Genomic DNA, 22,492 nt, shown 5'->3' with positions numbered 1-22,492 from the left:
AGCCTGAGTCGTTTTAGGGACGTTAAACCCTTTAAAACCAAACCAAAGTACTGTTTTGAATTTGGTTTGGTTGGTTGGTTGTCATCCATCAGTACTTCCACACTTTTATGTTGTGTCATACCTCCAAAGTGGCAATGGAGTACATCTTCCTGACCTACGTACTGTGTTGTCATATGTCACAATGGCGACTTTATGCCAACATGAAAGGCGTCATGTGGCGTCAGAAGTCAAAATTTTTCTGTGAAAAAGCACAGGGTCGCATGTAAGCTGCCAGTCTTCCAGTGACATGGTTCAAAATCTTAATGTTTCAAGCCCCAGTTCTCCTCTGTAGTCCTTGCAGCCGCATACATGGCCAGAAAGCATGATCAGCTTCTGATCACTCATGATAAGTGAAACTGTGAGATAGCATTAAATATTTCTGGAAAGCCGGCAGCGACAATGTATCAGTATTCAAAGTTTATTTCACAGCTTCATATCTCCTCCATGGTTGGTAATCTGCTCACACTTTTCTATATATATGCGTGCGTAACCTCCCATGACCAGTAACCTCTCACGAGCAAGCACTTACATAAGTGCCTCCTGCCACGGCGGGCAGTGTAATCACAATCTGGTGGGCTGGTTGGGATAACACTGCAAGGTCACGTGACTCAGCTGGCTCATCTGCCACCTACGTTGCTTCTCTGGAGATTATTCATGGATTTTTCACTCATGGCCAACAACAATGCTGGTTTTACTGCGACACTGGCTATTTAATGATATCGCATTAACAAATCAAAGTTCAATCATCCACACCATGTCGTGATGGATTGGCCACATTAATCAGATTCCTAACAGTAGATAAATGCTTTTACTTGGTGTTCAACAGCTTCGTTAGTGCACATAGCTGTGTGATGCTGTTGTCCGCCGGAATGTAGTCCTCCAAGAAAACATCTGTCCAGCAATGCATCAATGACACGCTGCCACAAATCTCCATGCGTCCGATCACTTGTGTTTTCGAAAGCTTCAGCTGTATTCTGTGTGCCCATGCAGCGACTAAAGTAGCGCAGCACACGTGGCACAGAATGTATCAGCTGCACTGTCCGCTCTCGACGCGGCCTGCGTATGGTAGGAGCACAAAAAATGGGACGGCGGACTGGGCAGGCGAACCGTATCACGTGACCAACGTGGCCAACGAGGTGTTCAAACTTCTCAAATCACTGCTCTTTGCTTTTTGTTTTAATTTTATTTCTAGTTGTTTGCCATTAGGAATAATGAGAAAGGTAGAGAAAGTTAGAAGAAAGAGTGTAAACAAGCCTCGTTTAAGAAGTTGCATAAGTTCTCAATAAAGCAATGATCATGTGTCTACTTGTGATAGTTGCCTGCAACGTCCCATCGCAGGCCTACCTGCCTTAGGAAGCGTCGCCTCACGGAGGGTGTAGCCATCGGGAGTAGATTCGCTTTCAACAGTTTCGCTTTCTCGCGCTTCATTTTCGACTTTGGATGCTGCCCACTCAATGAGCTCACAGGCCCTTGTAGGCCGTTCACTTATGGTTTCAAAGCTGCCTTTTTATTTCTTTGTAAGGGCCACATGCTCTTCCTGGGGCGATCTCGCGAGGGCTGAGACGCTCTTCGATATCCGCGCTAACTGGAAGCGTTACCTCTTCATATTCGCGGGGATTAACGGCACCTCCTTGTTTGCTACAACCGAGTGATGCGGCCAAAGTTGTATCTGAAACATATTGCCATTGCCCAAGGCATACTTTGACGATGGCACCGCACTTGTTCATACTAGGAAAGTGTTGTATCTTTGGCAGTTATAAGTGAGCTCTACTGTATTGCACGTGCATCTAGCCACAAACACAACCAGATGCTTTTAAAACAGGCAGGTTGTTGCTGCATGATATGTGCTCTATATACAAAGCATATCAACAATGCTGTTGTGCCTTTGGAGACTCCTGCTTAGTCTACTGTGCTCTGTTTCGATTTTCAGACATGAAGACCAGTATTACGAGGACAAGGTAAAACGTGCCTGAGGAACAACCTTCGAAAGCAATGTACTCCTGCGAACACGGGCAGAACCTTACTTTCACTTATTTGCATCTGCAAAGTTAGGTTTATGAGAATCCACCTGGATCTGCCAAGAGAACTAGCCCGACGAGCCGGGCTGACATGTCAGGCATTGTTAAAGATACCACAACTGACGTTGCATTTTAGCTGGTAGAAACATCAGTTTCAAATTTTTTCACTCGCAGTGACGATCATTTGTTCTCTGTTATTTTGCAGGTCATTACTGATAACCCGATGTGTGCAAGTTTCCAGAGGAAGAAACCTTCAATACCACGCCTGCCACCCTTTCGTGACTCCATTGCTTCATGTTCATAACCTGGAAAATTCCATGTGCAGTGATCTCAGTGCATTGTGTCTATTCACAAAGTGAGATGGAAATAGTTTTGATGTAATTGCTTCAATTACAGGGTTCTTAATAATGAGGAAAGTGGGCATTACCGTGAAAACAAAAATTTTGTTAGGTGAGCTTGTTTCGTAAGCAATATAGTTCTTTCCCCTGAAATGACAACAGGCTCGCTTAAAGGAGAACCAAGGAGGAAATAACAGGTGGCAGCATAGTTGTCTCTAGCAGTTGTCGCTGTTGTTGAGGAGGCACTGGGTTCTTTTTGTTCGTTTTGACTCGATAGTGGTTGAGCAGAAACCATTGGTGCGCAATGGTTGACCACTTTAAATTAACCTCTCGGTGAGATTCCCATTTCAGTCGTGGTATTAACAGAACACCTGACTTCATACAGCAGTCGAACGGAGCCTATGACTTGTGTTCTCTTGCGGTGTGCTCTCAGTAGTAGACGTATTAGAATCACGGTATTTGGTCACTCAGAACCAAGCACCAAGAGAGGATTATGCCTGTCATGCAAGGGCCAGTAGTCTTGCAGCTATCTTAGACAAGCCAGGCACTCCACATAAAAAGGGTTGTCCAGGGGATGGGAGGATACTGAGTGGTCGTCCTGCATTCCACAACACAGTGAATGAAACTGGCGTATGTTTCAGGGCAGTTATTACTTTCAGGTGATTTCGCATATTTTTCAAAGATAGCCTGTGCCGGTGTCTGTAGGCTGTTGCATGTCAATTTCTTAATTGACTTTGTGGCGTGGAGAATAGAAAAAAAATTTGCAGCTGGTGCTCATCTTAAATAAAAGAGAGGCATTGGTTCCAAACCATTATGCTCAGTTAAAAATACAAACGGAAGAAAATGACGCCTTTATTTTTGGTGCAAAGTGGGGTGAATCTGACTCCATTCTATTATTCAGAGATCAAAGCAGGATCTCTGGAACTGAAGAGATGGTCATTGTGAAAGCTGCTGTGCGAGATCACATGAAAGGGAACAAAATGTACTTATGCTGGACATTGTGTGGTTGCTCTGATAAAGTGTGCAAATTGATTATTTTATTTATACGATATTCTTTTGTTTTTCTCTTAAAAGAGAAACATCAAGGGGGATTATTGCATGCATTGAAATAATTTGCCTTTTGATGCGTGTGTGACTGACACATCAATCTTTATATTGATTCTTGTGCTGTATAGCCACACATATTTTCAAATGCTTGCTGTAGTCATTCAGTGTGACTCCACGAGGTTGTACTCTTGCTCTGTCCGCTAGGAGGGACTTTATGAACATTGGGGCTCTGCAAAACCTGTTCTGTCGGTATTGTGTGACGAATTCTACATGGTATTGTATTTGCCGCCGTTCACTGGCTTATAGGCATTTTTATGGCTTTGCGGATGAGTATGCTATGATTCCTGGTGGTTGGTCGCACGTGACTGACCTTACTTTGTCATGTGTGAAGCATTCCTGACTGTCCAAGCTATGTTTGTTGCTGTGTGCATTTAGCCTGCATTCTGACGTCTTCCGTTCTGTTCTGAGGCTCTTTCAAGAGCAGCCGCCGCGGTGGCTCAGTGGCTATGGTGCTCGGCTGCTGACCCAAAAGACGTGGGTTCGATCCCGGCCGCGGCGGCTGGAATTTCTTTGGAGGAGAAATTCTAGAGGCCCGTGTACTGTGCGATGTAAGTGCACGTTAAAGAACCCCAGGTGGTCGAAATTTCTGGAGCCCTCCACTACGGCGTCTCTCATAATAGCCTTAGTCGCTTTGGGACGTTAAACCCCATAAACCAAACCAAACTCTTTCAAGAGCAGGCAACATTTGGCTGTATGGGAGGACAATGTTCTTTTTAGTTTTATAATGCTTACTGCTCTTGTGCACATTTGTAATTCATCAAGTGTGGACTTCAATTCATGATGATTGCATGTGCCTTGAATTATCTTTGGGGAAGAAATTCTTTTACTATGATGTGAATCCATTTCAAAAAATTTGCCTGCCCAGTGTTTCTGTATAGCTCTGTGCTCTGTTGACCCTGTTTACCTTGTGCTGTGCTGACCTATTGACGCAATGCTCTTTACCGTGTTGCCCAAGGCAATGCAAGCTTTACCAGAATTACTCGTCTAAGAACCACACTGTTTCTTTTCTTTTCTTTTTTGGTTTTACCGGAGTGAGGTCCTGAAATGTGGCAGGTCTTCATGCCTCACATGTCTGTAAAACTGATTTACTGTTGCTGTGATTCTGCGATTCTGATAAGTGATGACAAGTTATACTTTTATTCTTTATTTCTTGCTGCATTCACTTTTCCTGCATCAGTGGCATAGTCATTGGAGCATGCACCACGCATGTAGGGTGTGCAGTGTTGGAATCTCTGTACTAGCACTGGGTACCCACCAGTGATGCAATAAGCAGGTTTGTCCCCCTGGCTTTTGCTGGGTGCACTGCTTGGAAATGGGCCTTTAACCCCAACCTGTGTCGAACAAAGTGCCTTGAGACATGGCCCTCTTTAGCCAAAGCTGCCCTTCACCATCTCACTTATTGTTGTCATCAGCTTTCACTCTCATTACAATTTTTCATCCCACATTTTAGTTGTGGGCCTTGCACGAGTAAATATGGTATGCTCTAACTTCACTCGACCCACAGTAGTGTGCAGTTTCAGATGTGATTCTACAGATTTGGTTAATGTCACTCTTGGAGCTGCGGCAGGGGAAACACCGTGTTGGACATGTTGGCCACACTCGTGGGCAGCTGTAATCTTGGCTGCAAGCAAGCCTCCTGGCAATTTTTTACCAGTTGTCATGCTCTGAAAATTTTTTTCCTATGTGCGGTACAAAGGGCGTAAGAGGTCTTAAAAAAGGGGAAGGAATCCTGTCCCAATGTGTTTTGTCTCTAAGCATAACTCACACTCGTTTTTTTTTAAGCCTGCATAGGCAGACATGTACAGTCCTTCCCATGAAACCAGTTACTGTGCAAGCGAACAGGTCTATAAAGTGGCTGTTGGTTTGCTTGCAACAGCTTTCTGATTTTTTAGGTAACTGTGATTCTTTCATGAGCATAATTATAGTTCTCGTCTGCATGCAGAATTGAAAATTTGGAATATTTGCTTTGGAACTTGATTGTTTTTAAGCTTGTCCTACTGAATTTACCCGACCTAGCACAACGCTTGTATGAGATGGTATTCCATTTTCACCGTCTCATCCACATAACACCATGTGAGTTGTTGCACATGTAATCCTGTGTCTTATGGATGTAAACTATCTTTCACTTGCAGGCTTGACCACCAGAGGCTGCAGATACGGTGTAGTTTCTGGACAAAACTCATCAGGTTAGAATCTTCACTTTTTCTCCATTAATGCGTTCCTGAAGGTTGTCTTTCAAAGAACAGTATGAAGGATACAGGATCTTCAGTACATAGAGCTCTGGTGAATTATGATGATATTTGCCTTTAATATTCTGGAAAGTTGTTTTCCATAATATGTGAACTGTTGACCAAACTATCACCCCTGTGGGTTCTGCGGATTGATGTTAGGACTTATACAGGGGTCCAAGGCCTCGTCAGATTTTTAGCCTTTTGCTTCTTAAATCCTGTTTAAGGGGCAAATAAAGAAAACAAAAGTGGCAGTGTGCTAAACATAGCTAATTGCCATTTGTTAGGTATTAGGTCCACTTGGGTGGGCTTAGGACAGCGTCTATCATGATGGCAGTAATGCAAGTGCTTTGAATGGATTTCAAAGGCTACCCTATTTTATTGGCAAGGATGACATTTTTTGCAGCTGAAATTTTTTCAGCTGCGTGGAGAATTCATTCTGGGGATATCTTTCTGCAGGCCTGAAATTCTCCTTAAAGCTGACCTGTTGAATAAAACTTTTCATAAACATCCACAGCTTTCGACGAATATGTCCTCCACATTGATCTTTATTTCTATAGCTCCAGGTGAGCTGTGCAATGTTAATTCCTGCATTTGATTGAAAGTATTCTGCCTTTATAACACAGGTTCAGTCACACAGAGCGACCATGGTGCGCCTCTTGTGCAAGATTCAACTGGTCAAAGTCGCCTTATGAGCCACAACCACCGGGGTAAACCTGCAGTAAAGAAGCTCCACAAATGCACCCACTGCAGCAAGGGATTCAAAATAAGATCTCAGCTAGTGGCACATCTCCGAGTCCATACCGGCGAGCGTCCATACCATTGTAACGACTGTAGAAAGAGCTTTTCACAAAAGGACCACCTAAACGTACACCAGCGCATACACACGGGCGAGCGTCCTTATCATTGTGACCATTGTAGTAGCAGCTTTGCACACAAGAGCAGTCTAGAGGCACACCGTCGCACCCACACAGGCGAGCGTCCTTACCGTTGTGGTTATTGTGGTGACAGCTTTGCACAAGCTGTCACCCTAAAGAGACACCAGCGCACTCACACAAACGAGCAACCTTACCGTTGTGACCAATGTGGTAGCAGCTTTACACAAAAGAGCAATCTAGAGGCACACCAGCGCACTCACACTGGGGAACGTCCTTACCATTGCGACTACTGTGGTAGCAGCTTTACAATGAAGAGCAGCCTGGTGAAACACATCCGTACCCACACGGGTGAAAAGCCGTATCAGTGCCAGCTGTGCCCCATGGCTTTTGCGGTACATTCGAGTCTTGCGAGGCATGTTAGATCGCATAAGGGTGAAAAGCCCTACCAATGTGACTTGTGCCCAAAGAGATTCCCTGAGATGCAAAAGTTAAAACTTCATAAAAACGCGATTCACAAAGAATAGCAGTGATTTCTGATGCCCTTAGTCAACAAGTTTTCCTAGATACCTGTTTATATGCACGCTAACGACATTGTAGCTGAATGCCCTATGAAGGGTGTTGGTAGCTAACCTGCATCAATAATTACATTTGTAAGTTTTGTTCATTTTCTCAGCGTTTTCAGAAAACATCCTTTGTTGCTCCGTTAGACTACACAGTCTTTCTCCTTTAAGTCTCCTGAGCATGAAGACTGAGCCTGCTATGTTCGTAAACTTTCATGAGTAGAAATAAAATCACAGTCATACGGGGATGACATCACTTCTCGTTGGAGAGCGACTTTCAAATACTTTGTACCCAATATTAGGGAGAGACTTAACATTCCAGAGATGAAATAGCATAGACGTATACCGGCTTACCACAAATTGACTACGCACGCGCAGTGGCATGGGTGCAGCCAGGCGGGGTCACTGCGCATTCGGAGCCGGCGTTCAGTTAACCAGTCTACGTCTACGCTAAATCTCACTATTGCTGGTGACATTTGTGAGCCTGCCTCAGTGAAGTGGTTCGGGGAGTAAAACCTGCACAACTATTTTTTTTTATTTCATGCAGTCTGATTGGGCGTATTTGTGTGACATTCATTATAAATTCACTCATTACTATCACAACCTATTTCTGTTTGTATGACAACACAGGAAAACCTGCTCTTGTGTTAATATTTGCGTGTTTATTCCAGCAGTGCTAGTGGCAGGAAAGAGTGGGGAAATTCAGGTGTCTGACCTCATATTGTTGTGTCTTGTGTTAGTCTGCAGGTTTTATAACAGTTCCCTGTTCTTCGGTATGAAAGCCAACAAAGAGAGTTCAGAAACATTGACATCAACATTTCTCAGAGCGCTCTCTCAGCTGGATATAAATGACGTAATATTTGTGGAGCATTATGTCCGTCCCATTTTTATTCTGTTTTTATGGTAGGAATATCTGCTGTGTGTGACCATTTCATATTGTGCTAGCTTCTTTGTTGTGTTGGTGTTACATGAAAAAGCCTTATTTTTTTACAAAAGGTGTTCATGATAAGCTGCAAGTGTCTTGGCTGTTGAAACAAAAAAATACTGTGGTTAGTGCCTACGAGAAACATTGTAATCTTGTAACATATTGTTACGCTCGTAATTTGGGTCTTTTTTGTTAAATTGCTTAGTGCACATAAGTATTTTATTCCAGTTTCAATTACACATTGTTGAATACATTCTGGCTGTTTGTAAGGTGTTCATGATAACTAGTTGCAAGGGTCATAGCTGCTTAAACAAAAAGTGCTTTGATCGGTGCCTATGAAAAGCATTGTTATTTTGTAGTGTACGGTAAAGTTCGTAATTTGGGTTTGTTGTGTGAAACTGCACATGAGTATTTTATTACAGTTGCCATTACAAAATGTTGAATACCTTCTGGCTGTTTGTAAAAACTTACTTGACATATTGTGCATTAAATTCAAAAGCAGTGCAGTTCTTTTGTTAGCCTGCTTCTTGAAATAGCTGATGTTTCCTTTTTTGGTGTTCTGCCTCAAGTATCCACAGACATCATTGTGCCTTGCATGCAGGAACGAATTTTTATTGTCACTTGTTTCAGCACTTGGTTCTGGTCCCCACAGCAAGGCTATCCAGTCTGATGGGATTGCATTTTCTGTGGCACAATAATTTGATCTAGTTTTTTTCAGTTGCTTTGGAGAAAACTTTAAACCTTTAAACTTTAAAAAATATTGCCGCCAATAAAAAAACGGTTCTGAATTGTAAAGTGTAATAAACATTTTATATCGAAAATGAAATTATTTCAACTTTTTTCATATTTCTGAAATTTCGGTACATTGGGGTTAAGCTGTGTATTCGGAGAATGTGTATAGTCTTTGTCAAAAGTATACAGCCCAAGGGGTCTGCTTCTGAGCACTACAGTGCAGCTCGTCTTGCATACTCAGGGACTGTAATGTTACGAAGGCAGGTGGAATTTATGTCCTTAACCCTCCCAAGCTTAGGACTGTCAGATATGCTAAAAAGCCCCGCTAGGTGGCTTGGAAGCAAACCCTTTGGGCTGTATGTGTTTGACAAAGACTGTATCTTGTGTACTCGAGGAATGATTACAGAGCATATAACGGCTGCAAGCCCAACTTTGTTGATACAAAGCATGCCCTCTGTGTGACTGCAAAAAAAGCAATTCGCATGTTTTTTAGTTCTGGCTCATGATTTATAGATTAAAAAAAAGGGCTAGTAAGCCGGGTCATACTTCTCACGGGGATTCCAGCAGCTGTTTTAAAATTGAATGGACAAAGGAAGAATCACTTAAGACTCTGCGCAATGCTGGACTGAGTATTTTCAGTGTACACTCCACAACCTTGAAATGTTTTGTGATCACCGTTGGTGTTAAGTGAGTGCTCGCACACATACAAGCACATTTCTTGTACTACAGAGGCAAAGGAGAGGGATCTCACTAATGGCCTCGGACCACCATGGTAGTTGCGTGCTGTGGTATACTGCAGTGTAAAAGTGCACAAATCTTGCTGTCTAGGGCCATCAACTTGTGCCCGACACCAGTTACGGGGCAGGTTTTATTTATCATTGGTGTGAAGTCAACTAGTAGATGAGACATAAGTACGGGCACAGTTTTGGAGTGGATGTGCATTCTGGTATGTTGAAGACACAGCAGCGTGACAACGTGCGTTGGTGCATCGCCATTGCTCGGTTGCATCTGGCATTGCTCTGTATAGTGGACTTCCCGAGCGGTTGTAAGACTCACTTCCTTGACATGTTGTGCATTGAAACTGAAAAGCAGTGCAGTTCTTCAAAAAGCTGCTGTTCCTTTTAGAGCGCAGCTCTTTGGCGTCCGTTCCTGGGTTTTGCGTCGTCGGCGGCGTTGTCGTCGGCCTCGTAACCAGCTCCGCCCCCCTTTCATCCCCCCAGCGCTAGCAGCGACCGACTGATACCGCTGGATGCCGCTGACGCCGCTAGAGAGTCAAGATAACGTGACTGCATAGAACACCGTCGCCGCCATGCAGAAAGAGGAGGAAAGGGTCCCCCCCCCCCTGTTCTTGTGTGGCGGATGGGGTGCTCTTCAGTTGCCGACGCGCCGGTTATTTCACGTAGGCCCCGGCACGTCGACGAATACGTGACCACCTTCCCACGGCTAGACCTGGTTCTTAGCGCTGCGGAAGCGAGGGTATCATATTGTTTGTGTCGGCATCGGCGGCGTTGTCCCTGAAACCAACTCCGCAGCTGGGGTTGACTCACTATCGGCGTCAGCGGCATCATTCAGTCGCTGCTATCTCTTCCCTCCTCCCTTTATCGTGTTGTCCGCTTGCTGCGCGCGCTTCTGCCAACACCCTCTAAAAACTCTGCCCCCATCGTTTGCCGCTGGGTGTACACGCCGCCCCCTCCCCCCTCTTCCTGCGAAAAATAAAAAAAAATTCTGTGATTGCGCATACATGTGTTGCTCGATTTCTTTGCCTCAATCTATCGAAAAGGTGAAACAGCTTATTTGCTGCGCTCAAATTTCGCATTAGGAAGTAACGTAATCGTCGGTAATTTTTTTTACTGTAATTTTTCTTCGAGCATCCATAGACATCGTTATGTCTTGCATCCAGCAAAGAATTTTTATCCTCACACTCTTTAGCACTTAGTGCTGTTCCCAAGAACAAGCCTATTTTCTGATGGCAGCATTACCAGTGGCACAATTTGTGGTAGGATTTAATGGCTACTTTGGAGCAAAGTTTGAGCCTATCAGTTTCTCAACCACCTTGCATTTACATGCCATTGCATACATCCGTTCTAAAAAAGAACGTTGAAGAACTTACTTGGTGAATTCAAATTAAATCAGCTCCGGTTTTCTAAGTTGGACATTGTGCAGTCCTCCCCATGCCTTGCACTTATTGTGTGAAATTCAAGCGCAGTTACACTTCGTGTGCTGCCTGCTCTTTGCAGCTACTTCTTTGTGGGGAGCACCACTAGGCATAGACTCAGGTGCCAGTCTGATTCATTTCATTCAAAGACTATAAAACGTATGCTCATGCTACTATTTTTAATTGCCTGAGGAGTAGCGTTCTGCCTGACTGCTATGTCAAAAGCTAAGGTCGAATTTCGATAGAGGTTAAATTCTAGAGTCCCGTGTACTGCGCGATGTCAGTGCACGTTAAAGAACCCCATGTGGTCGATATTTCCGGAGCCCTTCACTACGGCGTCCCTCATAGACTTGCTGGTTTGGGATGTTAAACCCTCATAAGCCGTCAATTAAGCTATTCATTCAGGTTCAAGTAAATGAAATATACAAGGTCTGCCACCTAAGACTTTGCATAGTTTTTAAAAATAGGCTTGTTGAGTTAGAACGCTTTTTTCGGCGTTGCACTGTCAAGAGGGAAAGACGACGAGGAGTGGGCAGTGCCACAGGACTGAGAGCTGACATGGAGGAAGGAAAAAGGAAGTTTTTTTTTCCTCCATGAAGGCTGACAAGGGACGATTTTGCTCGGTGTTGGTACCCATGGGATAAGGCCTTACGCATTAATAGCACTAATAAACCGCCGTACATACAAGTTCAGCCGGATATAAAGTTTAAATCCTGCAAGGATTGCAATCCACCGAGTGCGATATCGAAACCAAGAGCGAACAGCACAGTCCAGTTTCGTTTTTTTTTTTCGCTTGCGCTGGGAAGTCACAACTTTGCAGCGTGATAAGATGCAGTTAATTTAGGTTGTGTTCATGGTCCTCATAATGTTTATTTGTATCTGAAATGCGCCCTTGCCAACAATGCAGGTAAGATGCAGTGTAAAATATATGATGGCGAAAGCTGCATCGCGGCCGGCATCAACAATCGCACACTTTTCGTGTGTTGCCAGTTGTGGCCGTTCCGTAATCTGTTGCTTTACATATTCGTGTTCGTGTGTTGTCAGTCTGTGATCAGAAGAAGCTTTGTAGAAGGAAATCTATGTGCCTACAGAACAAGGATAACTTGGTGCAACCCGGTGAACGTCACTTTTGCAGCGTGCGCTAGTGTAGACATGGCCCGTCTTTGTGTGCGCGATCCTAGATGTCACCGCGCAGTCACGAAAGATTCGGGATTGCTTGTTAACGCGTTACGTAACATGAAAGGCTCAGGAGTGTATAACTGCAATACCAGACAAATTTGCTTCAGTGAAACGTGCCTGAGTTATTCCTATAAACCTGCTATTTCAACACTTGCATCTGTGGGCAAGTAAACGCAACAGGCTGCAGGGTTGTAACTCCCATCTAAATTCATTACGTGTGTGCCTTCTTCCGTGACCGTGTCCTCACTCGGTCGCCAGTGAGCTTTCCACGCTTAATTTCTCTTGTAGCGGGCTTTAGCAGAGACAGTACGTTCGTGGAGATGTATGCGTTCTTCTTTCTCCATAATCACGTGGAAAATGCTGCGGTCATTTCTTTCTGTGGTATGTATGATTAGCGTTCACGGTGCACTGTGGTGACTTGTGCAAGCCTGCAGACCTTATCCCAATGGCAGTACCTGTAGCCGGCAGTTTACGCTGACAACTGGTAAACAACCACTGGTTACTCATCGCACTAGGCTTTTATTTTGTATATACAAGTCGTCCCTCTCTGCATGCTGTCATGGCATGCAAGTATTCAATCCTTTTTCCAGTTCCTAATAGCTGCCACCTAGGAATGAAAAGTTCATGCTACCCTAGCATTGCACTAAATGGCCTGCTTTAAAATACAGGACTGCCTGTATTATTGAACAGTGCTGGTATTGTGTGTCGTTTTTTTTTTTTTTTTGTGCTGGCCCTTTTTGTGTGTTCTCGTTTTGCAGGCATTGGAGGAACACCAGTAGCCAGGGGATGAAGATCCTAGCTGAACTGCTGCCAACTTACTCCGGCACATATGTCGACGCTCCTGTCCTGTAAAACAATGTATTGCGGGACATATCTTCGTACAATGCACTAAGAAATTCCCTATTTCTGTCTGGGCAGTGTCAAGGTCCACGTTGCCTAGTAGATAGTAGTGGTGAATGGTTTTATTTCTGTTGTATTGTGGGAAATGTCATTGTACCATGCACTGAGATATCTCCCCTTGATAAATAGATAACTGTTGGTATCCCCTTTGTATCAGGCCTGTGGGGTGTGCCATTAAGCCTAGTAAGTTAAAGTGGTTCATTGTTTTATTTTTCACCTGCCCCTTCCTATTTATAAGTTTTGAATCCTGTTATTTGTAAGCTTTGAATCCGCATCTGTTTTTTTTTTCCCCCATTCAAGACTATTTTTGTATTCTGCCCTATATTCCTCCTATTTCTGTGATGTGCTGTGCAGTTTTTTTAATCTTATCTTTGGTGGAGTCTCATGGCTCATTAGCCATTGTGTGTTTTGTAAGAGTTCCTTGCAAGTTACGCACTGGCTCCTCCAGGTTCTCAAAATGTCCTGCCTTCCTTGTTAGTCATTATGCCTGTTCTAATTCTAACCATCATTTTATTTATTTCATATCTGCTTTTTTGTCAGTTTTTTGGCATAATATTTGTGCTTGGAAGTCTCAAATGAAAAGATTGTATAAAAGTAAGTTGTCTTTGCAGTGCAGTTGGATATTCAGCTTGATATTGCAACTGAAGCAATCTTTTTCTTGTTGAACAAATCTTATGGTTTTTTGTGCACGTTTCTTACCTCCTAGATTGAAAATAATCTATTAGCCACCACAGTGGCGCAGTGGTTATGGCGCTCAGCTGCTGACCCGAAAAACACGGGTTCAATCCCAGCCGCGGCTATCGCATTTCTATGGCGGAGAAATGCTAGAGGCCTGTGCACTGTGCAATGTCAGTGCACATTAGAGAACTCCAGGTGGTCAGAATTATCCAGAGCCCTCCTCTGCGATGTCCCTCATAGCCTGAGTCGTTTTAGGGACGTTAAACCCTTTAAAACCAAACCAAAGTACTTTTTTGAATTTGGTTTGGTTGGTTGGTGGTCGTTAGTCTGTATTGCCATATTGCCATAAGTAACTATGGAGAACTTCTCTTCCTGACCTATATGTAATTTGTTGTCATATGTCATGATGCTGACTATAGGCCACAGCGAGACTTCTTTGTGGCATAAAAAGTCAAAATGTTTTTGTCGTTAAATACAGGGTCGCATTATAAGCTACCAGGCTGGCAGTGACATGGTTCAAAACCTTAATGTTGTAAGCCCCAGTTATCCCCTGAAATCCCTGCAGCCGCATACGTGGCCAGAAAGCATGATCACCTTCTGATTGCTCATGATAAGTGGAACTGTGAAATAGCATTTAATATTTCTGCAAAGCCAGCAGCAACAATGTATCAGTATTCAAAGTTTACTTCACAGCCTCATATCTCCTCCATGGTTGGTAATCTGCTCATACTTTTCTCCCATATATATGTGTGTGCGTAACCTCCCATGACCAGTAACCTCTCATGAGCAAGCATTTACTGAAATGCCTGCTGCCACAGTGGGCAGTTTGATCACAATCTGGTGGGCAGGTTGTGATAACATCGCAAGGTCACGTGACTCAGCTGGCTCATCTGCCACCTGCGTTGCTTCTCTGGGGATTATTCGTGGATTTTTCACTCATGGCCACCAACAGTGCTGGTTTTTCTGCGACACTGGCTCCTTAACAGGATCGCATTAACAAATCACAGTTCAAGCATCCACACCATGTGGTGATGGACTGACCACATTAATCAGATTGCTAGCGGTAGGGCAATTCTTTTACTTGGCGTTCAACAGTTTCGTCAGTGCACACAGCTAGGCTATGTTGCGGTCCGCCTGAATGTAGTCCTCCGAGGAAACATCTGGCCAGCAATGCATCAATGACGCGTTGCCACAAATCTCCATGCGTCTCATCGCGTGTGTTTCCAAGAACTTCATCTGTTGTCCGTGTGCCCATGCAACGACTAAAGTAGCGCAGCACACGTGTCACAGAATGTATCATCTGCACTGTCCGCTCTGTGACGCTGCCTGTGTGTGGTAGCAGCACAAAAAATGGACCGGTGGACTGGGCAGGCAAAGCGTTTCACGTGACCAACATGAACAGCAAGGCATTCAAACTTCTCAAATCACTGCTCTTTTTTTTTGTTTTGTTTCATGATGTTTGCCATTAGGCACAATGAGAAAGGGGGAGAAAGTTAAGAGTGTAAACAAGCCTCACTTAAGAGGTGGCAAAAGTTCTCGATAAAGTGATTATCGTGTGTCCACTTGCGATAGTCGCCTGCAAAGTCCCAACGCAGGCCTACCTTCCTTAGGAAGCATCGGCTCACAGAGGCTTTAGCCATGGGGAGACGGTTCGCCTTCAACAATTTCTTTTTCTCTCGCTTCTTTTTCAACTTTGGATGCTGCGCATTTGGCGAGCGCCTAGGCCCTTGTAGGCCGTCTACTTATGGTTTCAAAGCTGCCTTTTTATTTCTCTGTAAGGTCGACTTGCTCTTTCCTGGGCGGTCTCGCGAGGGCTGAGATGCTCTTCGATCTCCGCGCTAAGTGGAAGCGCAACCCTTTCATATTCAGGAGGATTAACGGCACCTCCTTGTTTGCTATAACCGAGTGATGCGAACAAACGTGTTTGTTGTATCTGAAACATTTTGCCATTGCCCAAGGCATACTTTGACAATGGCACCGCACTTGTTCATTCTAAGCAGGTGTATGTTGTATCTGTGGCAGTTATAAGTGAGCTCTACTGTATTGCACGTGCATAAAGCCACAGACACAAGCAGATGCTTTTAAAACAGGCTGGGGCCTGCTGCATGATACGTGCTCTATATACAAAGCATATCAACAATGCTGTTGTGGCTTTGGAGACTCCTGCTTAGTCTACTGTGCTCTGTTTCGATTTTCAGACATGAAGACCAGTGTTACGAGGACGAGGTAAAACGTGCGTGAGGAACAACTTTCGGAAGCAATGTACTGCTGCGAACACGGGCAGAACCTTACTTTCACTAATTTGCATCTGCAAACTTAGGTTCATGAGAATCCACCTGGCTCTGCCAAGAGAACTAGTTCGACCAGCTGGGCCAAAGTGACAAGCATTGTTAAAGATACAGCAGCTGACATTGCATTTTAGCTGATGGAAAAGATCAGTTTCAAATTTTTATACAATGCCAGTTGCCCTTTTTTCCTATCCGTATCCTTTCGCATTTTGTGCCTAGAGTAGAAAGACTGCAGAAGGTGCTCTCGGATGTGGTTTTTGTGCATTCTCGCTACTGATTTGTGCATTGCCGTCTACCCAAGTGCCAGTGCTTCTGGCATTTGTGTTCATTCCAAAGTGACACTCCTTTGCTCTCTGTTTTTTTGCAGGCCATCTTTGATAAGCCAATGCGTACAAGGTTCGATAGGAAGAAACCTTCAATCCCATGCCAGCAAACCTTTGATGACTCCATCGCTTCATGCTCATAACTTGGAAAATTGCATGTGCAGTCAGCTCAGTGCATTGTGTCTATTCACAAAGTGGGATAAAAATAGTTTTGATGCAATTGCTTCAATTACAGGGATCTTGATAACGAGGAAAGTGGTCATTACCGTGAAAACAAAAATTTTGTTAGGTGAGCTTGTTTCGTAAGCAATATAGTTCTTTCCCCTGAAATGACAACAGGCTCGCTTAAAGGAGAAGCAAGGAGGGAATAACAGGTGGCAGCATAGTTGTCGCTAACAGTTGTTGCTTTGTTGAGGAGGCACTCGGTTCTTTTTGTTCGTTTTGATTCGATAGTGGTTGAGCAGAAACCATTGGTGCGCAATGGTTGACCAGTTTAAATTAAGCTCTCGGTGAGATTCTCATATCTGTCACGGTATTAACTGAATGCCTATCTTTTTACAGCAGTCGAACGGAGCCTATGACCTATGTTCTCTTGCGGTGTGCACTAAGTAGTAGATGTATTAGAATCACGGTATTTGGTCACTCAGAACCAAGCACCAAGAGAGGATTATGCCTGTCATGCAAGGGCCAGTAGTCTTGCAGCTATCTTAACAAGCCAGGCACTCCACATAAAAAGGGTTGCACAGAGGATGGGAGGATACTGAGTGGTCGTTCTGCATTCCACAACACAGTGAATGAAACTGGCATATGTTTCAGGGCAGTTATTACATTCAGGAGATTTCGCATATTTTTGGAAGGTGGCCTGTGCCGGTGTCTGTAGGGTGTTGCATGTCAATTTCTTAATTGACTTTTGTGACATGGAGAATAGTAAAAAAATTAGCAGCTGGTGCTCATCTTAAATAAAAGAAAGGCATTGGTTCCAAACCATTATGCTCGGTTAAAAATACAAACGGCAGAAAATGACGCCTTTATTTTTGGTGCAAAGTGGGGTGAATCTGACTCCATTCTATTATTCAGAGATCAAAGCAGGATCTCTGGAACTGAAGAGATGGTCATCGCGAAAGAGGCTGTGCGAGATCACACGAAAGAGAACAAAATGTACTTATGCTGGACATTGTGTGGTTGCTCTGATAAGTGTGCAAATTGATTATTTTATTTATGCGAAATTCTTTTGTTTTTTTTCTTAAAGGAGAAACATCAGGGGTGAATATTGCATGCATTGAAATAATTTGCCTTTTGATGCGTGTGTCTGACACATCAATCTTTATATTGATTCTTCTGCTGTATAGCCACACATTTTCAAATGCTTGCTGTAGTCATTCAGTGTGACTCCTCGATGTTGTAGTCTTGCTCTGTCCGCTAGGTGGGGCTTTATGAACATTGGGGCTCTGTAAAACCCCTGCTGTCAGTATTGTGTGACGAATTCTACATGGTATCGTATTTGCCGCTGTTCACTGGCTTATAGGCATTTTTATGGCGTTGCTGATGAGTATGCTATGATTCCTGGTGGTTGGTCGCACGTGACTGACCTTACTTTGTCATGTGTGAAGCATTCCCGACTCTGTCCAAGCTATGTTTGTTGCTGTGTGCATTTAGCCTGCATTCTGACGTCTTCCGTTCTGTTCTGAGGCTCTTTCAAGAGCAGGCAACATTTGGCTGTATGGGAGGACAATGTTCTTTTTAGTTTTCTAATGCTTACTGCTTTTGTGCACATTTGTAATTCATCAAGTGGGGACTTCAATTCATGACGATTGCATGTGCCTTGAATTATCTTTGAGGAGGAAATTCTTTTACTATGATGTGAAGCCATTGGAAAAAATTCGCCTGCCCAGTGTTTCTGTATAGCTCTGTGCTCTGTTGACCCTGTTTACCTTGTGCTGTGCTGACCTATTGACGCAGTGCTCTTTACCGTGTTGCCCAAGGCAATGCAAGCTTTACCAGAATTACTCGTCTAAGAACCACACTGTTTCTTTTCTTTTTTGATCTTACCGGAGTGATCTCCTGATACGTGTCAGGTCCTTGATGCCTCACAAAATGCCTGTAAAACTAATTTACTGTTGCTGCGATTCTGCGATTCTGATAAGTGATGACAAGTTGTACTTTTATTCTTTTTTTCTTGCTGCATTCACTCTCCCTGCATCAGTGGCATAGTCATTGGAGCATGCACCACGTATGTAGGATGTACAGGGTTGGAATCTCTGTACTAGCACTGGGTGCCCAGCAGTGATGCAATAAGCAAGTTTTCCCCATAGCTTGTGCTGGGTGCAGTGCTTGGAAATGGGTCTTTAACACCAACCTGTGTCAAAGAAAGTGCCTTGAGCCGTGGCCTTCTTTAGCCAAAGCTGCCCTTTCACCATCTCACTTATTGTCGTCATCAGCTTACACTCTCATTACAATTTTTCATCCCACATTTTAGTTGTGGGCCTTGCATGAGTAAATATGTTATGCTCTAACTGCACTCGACACACAGTTGTGTGCAGTTTCAAATGTGCTTCTACTCATTTGGTTGATGGCACTCTTGGAGCTGCGGCAGGGGAAACACCGTGTTGGACATGTTGGCCACACTCGTGGGCGGCTGTAATCTTGGCTGCAAGCAAGCCTCCTGACAATTTTGTACCAATTGTCATGATCTGAAAGTTTTTTTTCCTATGTGCTGTACAAAGGGTGTAAGAGGTCTTAAAAAAAAGGGGAGGAATCCTGTCCCAATGTTTTTTGTCTCTAAGCATAACTCACACTCGTTAGTTTTTAAGCCTGCGTAGGCAGACATGTACAGTCCTTCCCGTGAAGCCAGTTACTGTGCAAGCGAACAGGTCTATGAAGTGGCTGTTGGTTTGCTTGCAACAGCTTTCTGATTTTTTAGGTAACTGTGATTCTTTTATGAGCATAATTATAGTTCTCGTCTGCATGTAGAATTGAAAGTTTGGAATGTCTGCATTGGAACTTGATTGTTTTTAAGCTTGTCCTACTGAATTTACCCAACCTAAAACATCGCTTGCATGTGATGGTATGCCATTTTCACCGTCTCATCCACATGACACCATGTGAGTGGTTGCACATGTAATCCTGTGTCTTATGGATGCAACCTGTCTTTCACATGCAGGTTTGACCACCAGAGGCCGCAAATACGGTGTATTTTCTGGACAAAACTCATCAGGTTAGCATCTTCACTTTTTCTCCATTAATGCGTTCCTGAAGGTTGTCTTTCAAAGAACAGTATGAAGGATACAGAAGCTTCAGTTCATAGAACTGTACTGAATTACGATGATATTTTCCTTTGATATTCTGGAACGCTGCTTTCCATAATATATGAACTATGACCAGGCTCTCATGACCCTGTGAGTTCTAGGCATTGATGCAAGGACTTGTGCAGGGGTTCAAGGCCTCATCAGGGTTCAAGGCCTCAAGGCCTTTTGCTTCCTCTTATACCCTGTCTGAGGAGCAAATAAAGAAAACAAAAGTGGCAGTGTGGTGTGTGCTAAAGTTAGCTAACTGCCATTTGTTTAGTTATTAGGCCCACTTTGGTGGGCTTAGGACAGTGCCGGTCATGATGGCAGTAATGCAAGTGCTTTAAATAGATTTCAAAGGCTACCTTAATTTTTTGGCGAGGATGACATTTTTTCCAGCTGAAATCTTTTCAGCTGCTTGGAGAATTCATTCTAGGGATATCTTTCTTCAGGCCTGAATTCTCCTTAAGGCCGACCTATTGAATAAAACTTTTTATAATCATCCACAGCTGTTGACAGTTATCTCCTCCACATTCATTTTTTTTTTCTGTAGCTCCAGGTGAGCTGTACAATGTTGGTTCCTGCATTTCATTGAAAGTATTCTTCCTTTATAACACAGGTTCAGTCGTCCCAGAGAGCGACCATGGTGCACCTACTGTGCAAAATTCAACTGGTCAAAGGCACCTAGTGAGCCACTGCATGGAATCCACTCCTTCTGGCAGTGGTAACCATAGGAATAAACCTGCAGAAAAGAAGCTGTACAAATGCTGCCACTGCAGCAAGAAATTCGAATGGAGATGCAATCTCAATGTACATCTCCGAGTCCATACTGGTGACCGCCCATACCACTGTGATGACTGTGGAAACAGTTTTGCACAAAAGGCCCACCTGGAGTCACACCAGCGCACTCACACTGGTGAACGTCCTTACCGTTGTGACCACTGTGGCAGCAGCTTTACAATGAAGAGCAGCCTTGTGACACACATCCGTACCCACACGGGTGAAAAGCCGTTTCAGTGCGAGCTGTGCCCCATGGCCTTTGCGGTACGTTCAAGTCTTGCGAGGCATGTGAGATCCCATAAGGGCGAAAAGCCCTTCCAGTGTTATTTGTGCCATAAGACTTTCACTCGGGGAAAAAACTTAAAATTCCACAAAAAGGCGATCCACAAAGAATAGCAGCAGTTTCTGATGCCCTTAGTCAATATGTTTTTCTAGCTACCTTTATATATGTGATCTAACGAGATTCTAGCTGAATTCCTTATGAAAGGTGGTGGTAGCTAACCTTCATCTTTGTTTACATTTGTCAGTTTTGTTCACTTTTACAGAGTTTTCAGGAAAATAAATTTGTTGTTCCCTTAGGCTACACACACACTCGCTCGAAGTATTTCCTGAACACGGAGAGTGAGCCTGCTATGCTTGGCAACTCGCATGAATGATAATAAAATCATGGTCATACGTGGATGGCATCACTTCTCGTTGGAGGGAGATTTTAAAAACATTGGTCCCAATATTACAAAGAGATGTAGCATACCAGAGACGTAATAGCATAGACGTATGCCAGTTTACCGCAAATTGACTACGCACGCGTAGTGGCAGGGTCACTGCGCATTCGGAGCCGGCGTTCAGTAAACTAGTCTACATCTACGCTACTACTTCTCCACTGCGCTAAATTTCTGTTGCTAAGGCCATTTGTCTGCCTGCTTCAGTGAAAAGATTCAAGGGGGTAAAACATGCACAACTATTCTTTTTATTCGTGCAGTCGGAGTGGGCGTATTTTTGTGGTCATTATAAATTCACTCATTAATATCATTGAACCTATTTCTGTTTGTATGACAACACAATTTTTGCTGTTGTGTTAATCTTTTTGTGTTTAATCCAGCAGTGCTAGTGGCAGGAAAGAGTGGGGAAATTCAGGTGTCCAACCTCGTATTGATGTGTCTTTTGTTAGTCTGCCGGTTTTATAACAGTTCTCTGTACTTCGGTATGAAAGCCAACAAAAAGAGTTCACAAATATCTACATCACCATTTCTCAGAGCACTAACTTTGCTGGATATAAATGGCGTTATATTTGTGGAGCATTATGCCCAGACCTTTTTTAACCTGTGGTGGTTGTCAGAATATCAGCTGTTTGTGATCATTTCACATTGTGCTAGCTTCTTTGTTGTGTTGGTGTTACTTGAAGAAGCCTTATTTTTTTACATGAGGTGTTCTTGATAAGCTGCAGGGGTCATGGCTGCTGAAACAAAAATTACGGTGATTAGTGGTTAAGACAAACATTGTTATCTTGGGTCATTTTATATTCACAACTATATATTCACAACTTATATTCACAACTATAGATATTATATTCACAACTTATATTCACAACTATAGATATTCAGCTTGAAATCACAACTATAGCATTGTTATCTTGGTTGAGCAAATCTTATAGTTTTTCATGCACGTTTCTTTCTAGATTGAAAATACTGTATTAGCCATCACAGTGGTGCATTGGTTATGATACTCAGCTGCTGATCTGAAAAATGGGGTTCAATTCTGGCTGCGGCAGTCGCATTTCGATGGAGGCAAAATGCAAGAGGCCTGCGTAGTGTGCAATGTCAGTGCATGTTAAAGAACTCCAGGTGGCCAAAATTATCCAGAGCCCTCCATTGTGGTGCCTCTCATAACCTGAATCATGCTGGGACGTTAAGCCCCTTAAAACCAAACCAAAATACTCTACTGAATTTGGTTTGATTGGTTGGTGGCTGTCAGTCCGTATTGCCATATTTTATGTTTAGTTATACCTTCAAAAGTGACAATGGAGAACATCTCTTCCTGACCGACATACTGTGTTGGCATATGTCACGATGGCGACTATAGG

General features: G+C 43.6%; 1 protein-coding gene across 1 annotated transcript; it reads left to right on the top strand.

Annotated features, from left to right (window-relative positions):
• Positions 1-2,182: 2,182 nt before the first annotated feature.
• LOC149329289 (uncharacterized) lies at positions 2,183-21,143 on the top strand. The gene is made up of 5 exons (XM_089559221.1): positions 2,183-5,688; positions 6,357-7,131; positions 11,063-11,139; positions 19,455-19,562; positions 20,252-21,143. Exons 1-5 carry the CDS (start codon positions 5,607-5,609, stop codon positions 20,806-20,808), a joined length of 1,599 nt encoding a protein of 532 aa, XP_089415347.1. The 5' UTR covers positions 2,183-5,606; the 3' UTR covers positions 20,809-21,143.
• Positions 21,144-22,492: the final 1,349 nt, after the last annotated feature.

The sequence above is a fragment of the Amblyomma mixtum genome, chromosome 9, assembly GCF_055824585.1.
Source record: "Amblyomma mixtum isolate Tamu chromosome 9, ASM5582458v1, whole genome shotgun sequence".
Lineage (NCBI taxonomy): Eukaryota > Metazoa > Arthropoda > Arachnida > Ixodida > Ixodidae > Amblyomma > Amblyomma mixtum.
Note: the sequence above shows the minus strand (reverse complement) of the source record. Positions and strands in the feature narration are given on the sequence as shown.